Source organism: Nycticebus coucang, chromosome 8 (assembly GCF_027406575.1).
Source record: "Nycticebus coucang isolate mNycCou1 chromosome 8, mNycCou1.pri, whole genome shotgun sequence".
Classification (NCBI taxonomy): domain Eukaryota; kingdom Metazoa; phylum Chordata; class Mammalia; order Primates; family Lorisidae; genus Nycticebus; species Nycticebus coucang.
This window is the reverse complement of record NC_069787.1, coordinates 105,191,981-105,206,945: the sequence shown is the minus strand read 5'-3', so window position 1 is coordinate 105,206,945 and position 14,965 is coordinate 105,191,981. Positions and strand designations below refer to the sequence as shown.

At 37.2% G+C, this 14,965-nt stretch overlaps 1 protein-coding gene across 3 annotated transcripts in view; it reads right to left on the bottom strand.

Annotated features, from left to right (window-relative positions):
• Positions 1–14,965, bottom strand: part of ARMC8 (armadillo repeat containing 8) — a 106,970-nt gene that overhangs the window by 59,546 nt on the left and 32,459 nt on the right. For all 3 annotated transcript variants that reach the window (XM_053599009.1, XM_053599008.1, XM_053599010.1), the window contains 5 exons: positions 8,736–8,807; positions 6,828–6,970; positions 6,631–6,728; positions 4,338–4,430; positions 622–702 (listed from right to left, as the gene is read on the bottom strand). In XM_053599009.1, coding sequence (XP_053454984.1) covers positions 622–702; positions 4,338–4,430; positions 6,631–6,728; positions 6,828–6,970; positions 8,736–8,807 — 487 coding nt within the window. The remainder of the gene's footprint in view (positions 1–621; positions 703–4,337; positions 4,431–6,630; positions 6,729–6,827; positions 6,971–8,735; positions 8,808–14,965) is intronic.

The following is a 14,965-nucleotide window of genomic DNA, read 5'->3' as shown; positions in this document are numbered from 1 at the left end:
CAGGCATCACTCCAAGCTGCAGACTTGGCATTGGTACTTAAACAGAAAAGACTTGAAATACTATTTATTTGCATTGATTCCTATTGCAATCAATAGGAACTCATGGCATACCCATATCTCCCCAAAAAGAGAGATGCAAGAGGAGTCTTTCTTTTTTTCATTTTTAAAAGAGCATTCTATAGGTAAAATAATGCCTGAAAATTTTACTGATAAAATAATACTTTGGAAGCCAGGTAGTGGCTCAAGCCTATAATCCTAGCACTTTGGGAGGTTGAGGTGGGAGGATTCCTGAAGTCCAGGAGTTTGAAACCAGCCTGAACAATAGCAAGACCCCATTTCTACAAAAAATAAAAAAGTTAGCTGGGTCTGGTAGCACACATCTCTAGTCTCAGCTAATAGGGAGGCTGAGCCAGGAGGACTGCTTGAACCCAGGACTGGAGGCTATAGGGAACTACGATGATGCTACTGCATTCTAGCCTGGGTAGCAGGGGGAGACTCTGTCTCAAAAGAAGAAAATTTACCACTTTCAGTTGTAACACCTATCAAAGAAGCAATAAAATATGTGGGCCTCTTTCTAGAAACCAAAGCTATAAAAATCTGACATAATTTTTAATATCTTACTTTGTAGGACAGTGAGGTTAGTAGGTGAGCAATATTCTGAACTGCACCATGGTTAAATAAAATTGTTTGATGATCTGGCCCCTGTAAGAAAAGAGAATAATACATTAAGAAGAATGATGCATTACAATACAACCACATTTACTTAAATGTAGAAAACCACATTCACTACAGTGTAGAATTCTCAGTTACCCTTTGTCTGTATAAACTCAACCCAATAAACCAGGATAGACAGTTTGTAATCTTGCAAGGGGCTGCCATATCCCACTCCCTTCATCCTAGTTCTAGAATTGCTGCCTCCTTACCTCTCAGAAAAATAAGCAAGGGGAAACAGAAGCTATTCTAGTACAGGCCCTTTGCAATTATTAAATAGAATACCACCATAGCAACAGAGCCACTATAAATTCTACATTTTATGTGCGTACCCTTGCCCTATGCCCACAGGAGACAGTGGCATAGAAATTCTTACAACTTAGGACTGAGGAGCTGGAGCTGGGGGTGGGGGATGGTAGTAGGGAACTCCAAAACTAATTGCAAGAGGAACTAGACCATGACCTACCCTACCTCATTCAACACATCAGTGAGGTATGAGTAATGCTATTAGTGGGAAAGATAACATTCTATACAGAGAAGTGAATTTGCTTTGGTTTCCATAGTTCTATCTCATTTCTCTTTTTAAAATTATCACTTCTTAAGAGTTGAAAGGTAAAGAGATAAGCAAATGAAGGCATTTTATTTTTCATCACCTCTGTTTTCTACTCATCAATGTACTGAAGATCTTCAAAGTGAGAGAAGCTAAAGGTAATGAAAAGCTTTAAATTTACCGCAATTCTCATTCATTCTTGTCCTACCTCATCCAATCAATAAATAAAAAGTCAATTAAAGCCAAGTCAGGGATGGTATTTCACACTTAACATTACTCAGCAGAGAAAAACATATCACCAAAAGGTAGGCTATCTGTCTGGGTTCACCAGAGGAAGCAAAAGAGCTCTCAAATCAATTTCTCTAACCTATTATTTAGCCAAGTAACAGCTATCTTGCAGATGCTCATTTTCTCTTGGGTCAAAACATCTATCATTTGAAGTGGGGAGATTAGCATTCAGGCTTCTGAATAACACAACAGTCATATGCTATTTTACAGGTAACAATCCTCAAACATTTTACATAATACTAAAGCATCCTTAAAAAAAGTCAGCAATTTCTCTATAAAAACATTTTCAAACTTCTAATTCCTTATTTTCAAACACTATACAGTATCCCACAGTTTACTCATGCAACTCCCCCACTGTATATTTTGGGTACTTTTTTTTTTTTTTTTAGAGACAGAGTCTCACTTTGTCACCCTCGGTAGAGTGCCGTGGTGTCACACAGCTCACAGCAACCTCCAAATCGTAGGCTTAGGTGATTCTCTTGTCTCAGCCTCCCGAGTAGCTGGGACTACAGGCACTTGCCACAACGCCTGGCTATTTTTTTGTTGCAGTTTGGCTGGGGCCGGGTTTGAACTCACTACTCTCGGTATATGGGGCCAACACCCTACCCACTGAGCCACAGGTGCTGCCCTATTTTAGGTACTTTCTAATGTCTTACTTCCATAAACAGTATGTTGTTACTACAGCTGCACACCAGTGCAGATCCTTAGGTTATGAGCATAAATTCCCAGAGTACATGGTTTGATATATTTATCATTACATATTCATCCAGAATGTTACAAACCTGTTTTTGTAATGAATGAAAATACTGACATCTTAGGGCATAGATTGTAGAAGTTTTTTCTTTCCTCCCACATAATCCATGCACTGATAGTAATAATTATAGGTACTAGTTACTGGGTACCTACAATGCACTGAGCACTGCTCTAAACACTCTACTCATTGTCTTGTTTGAAACAAAGGAATCCTTAACTTATTCATTATAAAGACAGTGGTGGAGACTGTAATGGAGGAGCCAAAGAAAATAATAATATTCTAAGAATCTGACCCATTATTTCTTATCACGTTACTAGAACAGATTGTGAAGATGAGCTAAATTGGCCTCAGCTTATATGTCCACATATTAAGGTTTTTTGCCTTCCTTATTAATTTTGACATCCCAATTTAAACATTAGCAGAGCTTAGCAAAATGGCTAAGTAGGCAGGTACTGCCTCAGTCTCTTGTACCTCATTGTTGTTCCACTTCTGTCTGCAGCCAATCTGTTTTCCTGCTTTGAGGTGACTTAATACTAATAGATTATTTTATATTCAAGCCATTAAATACATATACAAACAAATACTAAGTACATTCTTTCTCCCATTTTAATACAAATGGTAGAATCCAATAAATACTACTATAAACCTTTTATTTTCTTTACAATTTATCTCAGATACCATTCGTATCACTACATAGTTTTTTCATGTTACTTTAACTCGTACACTGTATATTAAGAAATGTAGATTATCTTCAGTCTTTTACTCTTACAAGCATTACTTCAATTCTATGCCCATGTGCATTTATCTTTTTTTTCTAATAACTGAATCACTTATGGAATATCTTCTCCCACGGATTTATACTTACAAATGACAGCAAAAATATCAAGCACACTGCAATTCTCTCTGTACATAATTGTACCCTGCTGCTGACAAGATACCTTACTTTTTAATCCCTCAAATTCGTTGTCTCAAAAATGGCAGCAAATATTTGTTACAAAAAAGCTCTTCATCCTCTCAGGTCATACATAAGACTGTGTAAAACCAATTGCAAGGAAGGAATTAGTAGCTGAAATAATCAGAGAGGAGGCATTATCATTTGATTCTTATCAGGTGTCTCTTTCATTTTTCTTCAACTTGCATGAACCTGGTGGTTAGTAAGACAGCATTCCCTGGGTTGGAAGCACATAAACTCTCATGATTTTAAACTCCAAAAGTCAGGTTTCAGAAATCTAAATAATTGCTTAAGAAGTGGGAACAATTTAGAAGTTAGAGTTCCAATAAACATTACTGTGAATCTTTTTATGCTCCTAATAAATCAGAGAATTTCATAGATATAATTATGATTAGCTTATAATACAAATGCTTTAGTAATCGCTCCCCTTTTTCCTTTCCCCAAAGTATGCAAATTTATTTAATACTGATAACAGTCTATGCTAATTAGTAATTTAAAAAGTCTTGTGCCATTTAATTTTAGCTAAGTGAGGTCCTGTGAGTGAGTCTTAAAATTCAATTAAGATTTTTATTGATTTTGAGCCTACATGCAAAACAGAAGAACTGAGGATGTGAGGGAAAAGTCATGGTCATATGTTGCTGGTGGCATAAAATGGCACAACCTCTATAAAAGACAACATATATATTCTTTAACTCAGAAATCCCATTTCTTATAAAATTCCTTAAACACAAGGTATTTATTGCGGTGTTACTTTGTTACAGCATGAGACTGGAAACAAACTAACCATCCAACACCAGAGGCCTGGCTAAACAATTACATATGCATAGAGTAAAATGTCATGAGGAAGCTCCTTATGTACTGACATGGAATAGCCTTCAACTTAAGTGAAAATTTCAAGGTACACAATAGTATGTATGGTATGCTGCTAGCTGTAGTTTTTTAAAAAGTAAGAAATATATACATAGGTCATAGGTCTATTTACATATGTATAGATTATCTCTGGGAGGATATACAAAGAAGGCACTTCTCTAAAGGGCATGATAAGATTTTTACATTATAGAGAACATGTATTTACAGCTTACTTTACAGCAATGTGAGAAGATCTGACAGATGTACTCCTGGGTATAACGGGACCTGCTAAGCAGTGCCATGAGGTGTGGTATCACTGTGGCATCCTGGAGTCAAAAGGAAAGAGAGTACAGCAACAAGGAACTTAGGCACCATGAGTTCATTTGACAAAACATTTCTATAAGCAAGTAGATAGTCAAGGCTCTTATCTGAATGACAGTAAATCAAGTCTTTTTAAAGAAAAGAGCAAAAGAAATTATCAAGGATGAATATTTTGAAGTCCCTTTCTTGTCCTTTGCCTAGATAGTTTTCTTTTCTTTTCTTTTTTTTTTTTTTGTAGAGACATAGAGTCTCACTGTACCGCCCTCGGGTAGAGTGCTATGGAGTCACACGGCTCACAGCAACCTCTAACTCTCGGGCTTACGCGATTCTCTTGCCTCAGCCTCCCAAGCAGCTAGGACTACAGGCACCCGCCACAACGCCCGGCTATTTTTTTGTTGCAGTTTGGCAGGGGCTAGGTTTGAACTCACCACCCTCGGCATATGGGGCCGGCGCCCTACTCACTGATCCACAGGCGCTGCCAATTGCCTAGATAGTTTTGATTGTTGGCAAAGGACAAGAAAGGGACTTCAAAATATTCATCCTTGATAACAAAATGTGAAAACAGGAAATTCTGAGTATCTATCCCATAAACAGCATACATCCTCACAATAAAACAAAATCATTTCAATAAGACTCGACAAATCAGTTCTAAAACCAAAATATGAGGTAACTGTTAAGACAAACAATAACAATTGTTCATAAGAATGAATTACTGCATTAAAATAAAACTTGACAATTTTGATCTCCAAGATGGTATTATGGCAAGCATCAATAACTACTAACAGTCTGTCGTAAAGACTGCATAAGACAAGACAATTTATATGATTAGCAACTTCTCATGTACAGCCACTCTCTGTCTAGTGCTAATATTTAACAATCTCCCTTGTAGCATAGGGGGAAAAAAAAGAAAATCAACTCATACTGTTGCAGGGTTTTCTAAGAATTTCCTTTTATTTAGAATGCAAAAGGAGTTAAAAGTCAAAAGGGGATTTTGCCAGAACCACAAATGGAAAAGGAGAAAAGACTTAGCTAAACCTTCCTAGTCAATGCTGTCACAAGTCCTAGAGCTATGCTTCTCAAATGCCAATGTGCATGCAAATCCCAGGGGATGTTCTTAATGTACAGATCCAGATTCTGAAGGTTTGGGGTAGGACCTAAAAGTCTGCATTTTAACTTGCTCCTAAGTGAAGCAACACCATGGTTCCACAGCTGACACTTTGAGAATCCTCATCAAAGCCAACAGAGGGCAAGGAAGGAAACTTAAAAAAAATCCTTCTTGGGATGAGTAAGACTTGAGGTTTTCTTTGGAAGAAAAGATATAGAGAAGAATGTGTGTTTTATGTAGGAAGGACTGCCTACAGAACCATATGACATGTCCCTTCTCCATAGCTACTTTGCCTATGGCCCTTGATTACTGATTACATATTCTTGAAGTAGTCACAAAGCCTGATTTTGGATAAGACCTCTGATTATGTATATGCAGTTTAACAACCTAATTCTTTGTGTTAGCTCAAAGAATTAAAAAAAAAAAAATGAAAAATGACAGAATAGAAACCAGAGGGTATCACATTTGTAGAATTGTGTCACAAACCTTGTCTCAAGATACAAATACACACACAGATTCACACATCTGTATGCTGCACAATGAAAAATCTATTCTCACTGTAAATTATGGATAAAAGGGTTTCAAAATATTGGCCTAATTTTCATTAAGAAAGTCCTATATAATCAACAAATAAAGAGATACCCTCATAATTCCTGAGGCTTCTGAAACCATTAACTGACTCCAAATATCTTTGGATCACGCGTATCCTCTGATGCTCTCCCCACATTAGGCTATCCTGCCCAGCGTACTTGCATAGTCTCTCTTATACAGATCCTTTCTAGACTGGTCTCTTTCTATTTCTATAAATCTTATCCATTATTTAAGACACAAGTCAAATTCCAGCTTCACTACATATAAACAGATAGCAATGGTCTTTTTTTTTAAAACTGTTTGTAAATTCCTCAAAGTTTGAGACCTTTTAAATCCAAAGTTTTTCACTCCTTCACAAAGCTGAGAACATCTGCTATTTGCAAATAAGAACTCAAATATTCCTTGACACTTTTCTATATAACACGTTTATGATGAGTTTGGAAATGCTAAGCAAATGAGGAGTAGGCTGCTAGTGAAATATAACTAATGACTCAACATTTAAAACTCACTGTATATAGTAGCTCTTCTGGAGTGACGGGACTGGTGAAGATGGTACGCAGGCATCGGAGGCAAGCCTCAATGAACTTCAGGTCTGGGGACAACAGTCCTATTTAATGGAAACTAGATTTGTGACTCATCCTTTCAACTGGCAACACTGCAAACTGATTCTAATCTTTACTAGTACAAAAATGGCTTCCCTACGTACCTTGCAGTAAGGCAGGGATAATATGGCAGTCCAGCAGAGACTTGACATTGTTTTCAGTACCCATAGCAAGACTTCCCAACACCACTGCACATTCAGTTTTCAGCTCTGTGCTTGAAGTTTCTTGCTGAAGCAAGTACAACAATCTAAAAAGAAGGAACTTGATAAACAAAGAGACTAAAAAACTTAAAAGAAATTAATGTGACAAAAAGGGCTATACATTCTACATACATACATTCCTAAAAATATAGGTGGTTGAACTTATCAAATCCCACTGGAAACAGACATTTGTTTCTATTTGCTAATTCAATAAAGAAACATTTGAGAAAACATCTAGAGAGATTTTCTTCATTTTGAACAAAAGAACTATTATATAATCTCATTTTATCAAAACTGTAGAAAGTTGTCCACAAGTGGTCTCTATAGGAACAGCAGCACCACAGACCATGTCACCTACTGCTTCTTGATGGGTTTCTTTAGAATACAAAGACAATGCCAAGTACTACCAGATCTTAAATTCAAACTAGAATGGACCCTGAAGCCAGAACAGTAGTTCAGAGAATGCAGAGGTCCAGCCGAGAAAGAGTATTTAGAGACCCTATACAGCTCTCCAAGCCAAGGAAGCTTGCTTTCTTCTCCAATTCTCCTACTCAGGGAATAAGGAGATCTTCTAATTTCCACTGCAGAACAGCTTAGCAAATAACTACTTGCCAACTCCAACCCTCTATCATGTAGGACATCTCCCTAATGTTCTAAAGTAAGACCCCCAGGATCCTGAAGTTCTGTTTATATACACTTAACACAAATCCCCTAAGAAAGACTTCTAAGACCTTTCTGTTCACTAAAGTATATACTGGAGATCAGTAACATAAAAGACATTAAAACCATTCACCCCATATCAAAAGACAGAAAATAGGAAAGAAGAGAAAAAAGTCAAAATATTTAAAGACTCTGAAGGAAAAACTTACAGCAATTGCACATAAAACTTAGTTCTGAGTAACACAGGCCTAGAAGAATTCACTAGACTATCACTACCTGTCCAAAGGAAGCTTTTTAGGTCATGAGAAGAAGAAATCAAACTCCCTATATTAACTTAAGACATAGCAAATTGTAAAAATTAGAAGCTGGAAAAAGAAAGTCAGGATTAAAACCAAGCAGGGTGTTTTTTCCCTATAAATTCAAAAAGGCCTTGAGACACAATTAAAATATCCACTCACACAAAAACTGCCAGGACTCTACGGAGATAAGAAAGTATCAGGATGGTATACACTGCTTATGTACCCCACCAAAACCTTTCATTGATAGGCCAAGGATTTTCCTGAATTTCTAAAAAGTATTATACATTCACTCCTTATTTCATTCTGGTTTTTTTATAAATTTTTTCCTTAGAGATGGTTCATATTCTTCAAAACATTTATTATTATTTTTTTTTTTGCAGTTTTTGGCCGGGGCTGGGTTTGAACCTGCCACCTCCGGCATATGGGGCCGGTGCCCTACTCCTTTGAGGCACAGGCACTGCTCAAAAACATTTATTATAGGCGGTGCCTGTGGCTCAGTCGGTAAGGCGCCGGCCCCATATACCAAGGGTGGCGGGTTCAAACACAGCCCCGGCTGAACTGCAACTAAAAAATAGCTGGGCGTTGTGGTGGGCGCCTGTAGTCCCAGCTACTCAGGAGGCTGAGGCAAGAGAATCGCTTAAGCCCAGGAGTTGGAGGTTGCTGTGAGCTGTGTGATGCCACGGCACTCTACTGAGGGCCATAAAGTGAGACTCTGTCTCTACAAAAAAAAAAAAAAAATTATTATATTAAAAATAGGATAATAAAAGAAAAAATGGGTCTTATGATTGAGAGTGAGAAATAGATTAAAAACTTAGTACGAATGGCAGAAAAAGGAGTGAGATAACAGACATACCTTGGAACAGCTCCTAAAACAATGAGATTGGCTTTCTGCTTGTTGTTTCCAATTACAGCATTTTTCATGTCTCTGAATTCAGGGAAGAAAAAGTTAAATATATTGAGACACCAAAAAAAAAAAAAACAAAAAACCCCAAAACAACCAAAGATCAATTCATTCCATTTTATTATACAACGTCTCAGATTTGCAAGTACAGAGGTTAGTGACAAAGTCAAAGCCCTGACTTTTTTTTTCACCTGGCATGTTTAAGAGATAAGTACTTAGAATGTATGAGTGAACACAAGGTCTATAAAACAGCAGAGTAGAGCAGAAAGTGGAAGATATCCTGAGTACTAGCAAAAGACTTTCAAAAGAGTTGAGTTCCAAAAATGATTATCTATAATATAACCCTTCAAAATATAGGACACCTTTGCACTCTTAGCTCTGGGAGTAGGAAGTCAAACAATAAAATTGTTTTAGGGATTACTTTGTTTACTTTCCCCCTCTTTTTCTGACTTGTTTTAGACTGTTTCTTAAGATTCTATTTTATCATCTTTATTGTCTTACCAAGTGTACCTCTTTGGGTTTTGCTATCTTTTTTTAAAAGCTGCTTTAGGGGCTGCGTGCAGTGGCTCACACTGTAATCCTAGAACTCCGAGAGGCCAAGGTGGGTGGATCACCTGAGCTCACAGGTTTGAGAACAGCCTGAGTCAGAGCGAAACCCCATCTCTAAAAAATAGTGCCTATAGTCCCAGCTACTTGGGAGGCTGAGATGAGAATCGCTTGAGCCCAAGAGTTTGAGGCTGCTATGAGCTATGATGTCATGGCACTATACCGAGATGACAAAGTGAGGTTCAGTCTCAAAAAAAAAAATAAAAAGTTGCTTTAGAATTTGCAGTGTAACTTTTTAAACTTACCACAGTCAATCTTCTAGTGATATTATCCCCTTTCACATATATTTTTAGGAGCTTAACAACTGTATATTTCTTTTCTCCCACCCATTCTTTGTGTTTGTCATACATTTTATTTTTAAATTGGTTAGAAACAGCATAATATATTGTTACTATTTTTGCTTAAGCAGTTAATTATCTTTTAAGAAGATTTTTTAAAAAGCCAAAAAATCTTTTATATTTTCTCAGATGTTCACCAGTATTTTTCATTCTAGCTATAGAGTTCTACACTTCACCAGGAGCAAAAATCTATTCCACCAATTCATGGTTAGTTCCAAAGGATATGTGGAGAAAAAAAAAAAAAAAAAAACAAAACCCAGTATTACTATGTTTTAAAAAATAGTTCCCTTAATTGGTCAGTACTGCTGACTTAAAACAGAACACAAGAACATTATATGGTTCCATACAGCAATGATTCTCAAAGCAGAAAGGAGGTGTTACAGCCCCAGAGGAGTATTTCAGAAGTTTGTAAGAGTGTCTGGAAATTTCTAGCCACAGTTTTGTAGACAGACAAAAAACTTCGCACACATTTTGTTAAACAATTTTTCAGTACTATACCTACCATGTAAATAAAAGGGGGAGACACTTTTTGTCAAAAAAGCTATTAATTTTGGACAATCACATCATCAGCAGTGGTACTCAGAGTATATCAGTTGTCAATGACACTTATCTTTATTAATCTACATTTGCGGCTTTTGTACTCACACTACTACATCAAATTTTCTTGCATAGTTAGGCCTAAGCATCTACATACTGAAACATTATAAAGTACCTTCTCTTTTATTTATCTTTTACATTATAAGTGGGGAAAGCATATTACTTTTGGAATTATGTACATGAATAGATTATAGTTATTATGAATTTAATTTCAAAATAGTTCGAGGGACATTACAAAATATTTATAGTAAGGGAAAGTTAGGTGTGATGTTATTAAGACCATCGTGACATGGATCAGCACCTATAGCTCAGTGGCTAGGGCACCAGTCACATACACCAGGGCTGGAGGGCTCAAACCTGGCCCAGGGCCTGCCAAACGACAATGACAACTACAACAAAAAAATATCTGGGCGTTGTGGCAGGCGCCTGTAGTTCCAGCTATTTGGGAGGCTGAGGCAAGAGAATTGCTTGAGCCCATAAGTTTGAGGTTGCTGTGAGCTGTGATGCCACAGCACTCTACTGAGGGCGACATACTGAGACTCTGTCTCCAAAAAAAAAAGACCATTGTGACACAGCCTTGAAGTTCTTAGCGTACCCATTTGTTTCATATCCCAAAATAGGCTCCACTAAATACTCATCTAGCATCTCTTTTGACGTTCCATCTTTTAGAGAGCAGAGCTCTGTAATATATAGAAATTTCTTGCTAATCTTGGAAGTTACAATCCTGAAAAAGCTATACAGTTGTAAAAAGATAATCTTGTAGAAAAAAAGAGAAAAGTTATTTAAAAAAAAATCAACAAAATAAATGTTAAAGTCAGCATATTTCCAATACCAACCATATTCACTGCCATTTAAAAACTTGGTAATAATTAACCCTTTTATTTAATTACCTTCCTTGGTTATTGCAGAAAATACCTTAATGGTTCGTGATGTGCTAAGCAGATTCTCTACCACAAGTTTTTGAATGCATTTTTACAAGTCTTGAGCCAAACACTGAAACTGCCCAGTCTTTTCTTCCATTAGCCTCAATGTCTGAGTGTAGGTCTTTTTTTTAAGGCCTGATCTATTCCTCCCTATAAACCAGCCCTCAGTTCTAAACGGTTTACCAGGCAATGTCTGCTTGTTTGTTTATTGGACTAAACTGAATGAAGTTTACTAAGGTGTTCACCAAATTCTGACACATGACTATAAAACTACCAACCAGGCACAATGGGTCATGCCTGTAATTCCAGCATTTTGGTAGGCTGACTTGGGAGGACTATGTTGCGTGAATGTCTCCTAATTGACCAGTGACGCAGAGAAATGAGTCCTGCAAGTGGCAATCTTTATTTCTTCCACCAAAGCTTATATAGGCATATAACTTAATCAATAAACACATGATTTAAAAACCTTGGCCCCAGGCCTTTTACTGCCTGGTACTTACAGACCTATGTACAAATCAGATTAACTGACAACATTTTACTAACATTATTTAAAGCTATCCTTATGGGCTAAGGTTTAACGGTTTAACTGATAACTACTTCACTAAAGTTATTCTTAAGTAATCAAAAACAAAACCACAAAACAAGATTCTGAGGAATTAAGCTGTTTGAATGCTTGACCATCTGGAGGCTATTAATCAACTTGAGGGAGTAGTTTGGAAAATCCTGAGATATACAGATGACTGCTTGCAGCCCTGCCTCCACGAAGCTCCACCCTAAATCACTTTTACATGATTAGGTTCTAAGCCACATATGGAGTTCTATCCAGGATTTTTTCCTTTCTAACTCACAAAAGAGTTTAAACTTGCCTTCACAAAATGGAATCATTTAAAAGTTTACTTATAGGCTTTTCGCCTATAGACTGTAAGCCAAGAAGGAGTTCGAGACTAGCCTGCACAACACAGCAAGACCCTGTCTCTATGAAAAAAATTAAAAATTAGCCAGGCTTGGTGGTGGGCACCTGTATTTCCAGCTACTTAGGAGACCAAGGCAGAAGGATCACTTGAGCCAAAGAGTTTTAGGCTGCAGTGAGCACTGTACTCCAATGTGGGTGATAGATCAAGATGCTGTCTCAAAAAACAAACAAAAAACCACCCAAACTATTATGATATCAAAGCTCCAATTAACAAAGGAGAATTAGTAAGAGACTGTACATCTAAGTTCCTACCTCCTTATGAAAGCCTGCCCTCTATTTTCTTCTTAGAGGCTTAGTTCCCAATTATCAGCTTATAGACCCAACCTAGTAGCCTGTCATTTTCTTTCTTCCTTTTCTTCCTTCCTTCCCTCTCTCCTTCTGCAAGCCCCTTGTTTCATATTGTCATTTACTATCATCATCTTCCCTACTCTCTACACGTTCTGCCTCTACTAATGCAGCACATTCATCTGTCCAGCAGCTATTTATTTGGTATCTATTTTATACCAGGTACCATTCATTCTGGATATTCTATTCTGGAACTCCCAACCCTAATATTTTTTAGTTTTCTCTCCATTTTTCCTAAAATGCAGAAATGATGTCCCTACATTACCACAGAACCTATTCCAAACATCTGAAACCATACCAAAGTAAATGTTTTTATAAACAAAAGCAAACAAAAGGCCCTCCAAACCAGTTTTCTAGTTCTCTTAATATTTTACAAAAAGGACATGAAGAAGGCAGCCTATAGCTAGGGTAAACACAGACTAAAGAGAACACAATTAATAAAATGGACAATGTTTAAAGAAAAAGATTCTTGCTAATTTTAATAAGTGAATATGCCTATGCTATAAAAGGAAAAAAGATGTTAATAAATACTATTCATTGTTACTATAAAGGAATGCTAGTTTATCATGTCTCTGAAGAGTTAAAATTGAAAGAGATGGTAATCATCACGTATTTCCATCTTTGGCAGAGCCAAGTACAGTATAGGCCAAATTAAGGAATCAATTTTGGAGGCAGGAGGACTCAACATTTAACCAAACCAATGAAACTTCTTTCAGTTCCCAGAGTATAGTTATTCTTTCTCTCGCTCTCTTTTCCATCCATCCCCTCATCTTCTTCTTCTTTTTATTTATTTTTTCAATTGAGACAGAATCTTACTTTGTCACCCTTGGTAGAGTATTGTGGTATCACAGCTCACAGGGACCTCAAACTCTTGGGCTCAAACGATTCTCTTGCTTCAGCCTCCCAAGTAGCTAGACTACAGGCATCTGCCACAATGCCTTCCTCTTTTTTTGTTTGTTTGTTTAGCAGGCCCTGGCTGGGTTCGAACCCCCCCATGAGCCCCAAAGTGTGTGGCCGGCACCCTAACCACTGAGTATGGGCGCCCAGCCTTACTTCCTCATCTTATCTCCTCCTTCATACCTTCCTCTGGCTAACTTTACTCATTCTTCAGTTCTGAGCTTAGCTGTCAATGTCACTTCCTCTAGGAAGCATGCCCTGATACCACCAGGTCTGAGTTATGTGCCCCTTCTGGGTGTCTCCATCATAAAACATGCATCGCTTTGTTAGAATAAAAATCTGTCGCCTCTTTGAGAGGCAAGAAATCCAATCTTCTGGTAATATCAGAAAAGTTATTATCAATAGATCATTCACGATAGTGATTCTAGACAATGTACCACACAGAAATTCATATTTTTGTAAAATGTAAACTCACAACTATCATCCAAGATAGGAGCACAACAAACTATGCAAGATTTACATGTCAGCTTAAAGTGTGCAAAGCATTTCATACCTACTGACTCATGTCATCTTCTTCCCAACGTCAGGCCGTATTAACCCCATTTCCCAAATGAGGAAGCTACAAGCTTGTTCTTTTCCAACAGCCCAAATTAAATGACAGAGCCCTTCTCAACCCATGTCTTTAGGGCCAAGTTGTCTTTTGCATTACCTCCAGCACATCCAGGCATTTACAACTAATGGAAAAGACAAATGAATTTGGTCAATTCATTTTCTTTTTCCTCCTGTGTTTCAATTTCATATTTTTATACAAAATAAAAGTATTTCTAATTTTTAGTCAAATACCTTTTTCCCAGTAGATCAAAAGAATATAATTTCATGCTTACTAACTTTAAATGTTGGAGGATGAGTGGAAATGACCTGCTTATATTTTGCTGAAATCTAACAATTAGGTTTTGAGCTCAGCACTGTGCCAGGCTCTATGAAAAATACAAAACATCACTCAGTGAGACGCCTAAGAAGTCACAACACCTTTGGAGAGACAAAGATAACACTAACAGTGTAAGGCAGTGCTATATTATAAATTGAATGTTTATAAGGCTAAGAAAAGTTGGTGCTAAATAAGCTCAACAGGTTTTGAGGCAATGATAGGAAGGAACTAAGATAAATCTTAGAAAATGGTCAGACTTGGATATGTGGATGGGGAGGGCAAAAGGAAAAGCTACTCATAGAAGACCATACCGGAAATAAATACAGCCATGTTTCTGGGTTAATATACGAAGCCTTGATTGTAAAAAGGTACACTTTGGGATAGTCTGGAATACAAAGTTAGAAAAATGATCATGAGAAGAGATAAACTAAAGGGGGGTGGATAAAGGAGCAATTACGGTTTTGATCATAGAAGGAACACAAAGGAAGCAGTTACTAAGAAAGATAATACTGAATGTGGAATGGATTGGGAAGCTGCTAATAACAGAATTAAGAAGGGCAGGGTGGCGCCTGTGG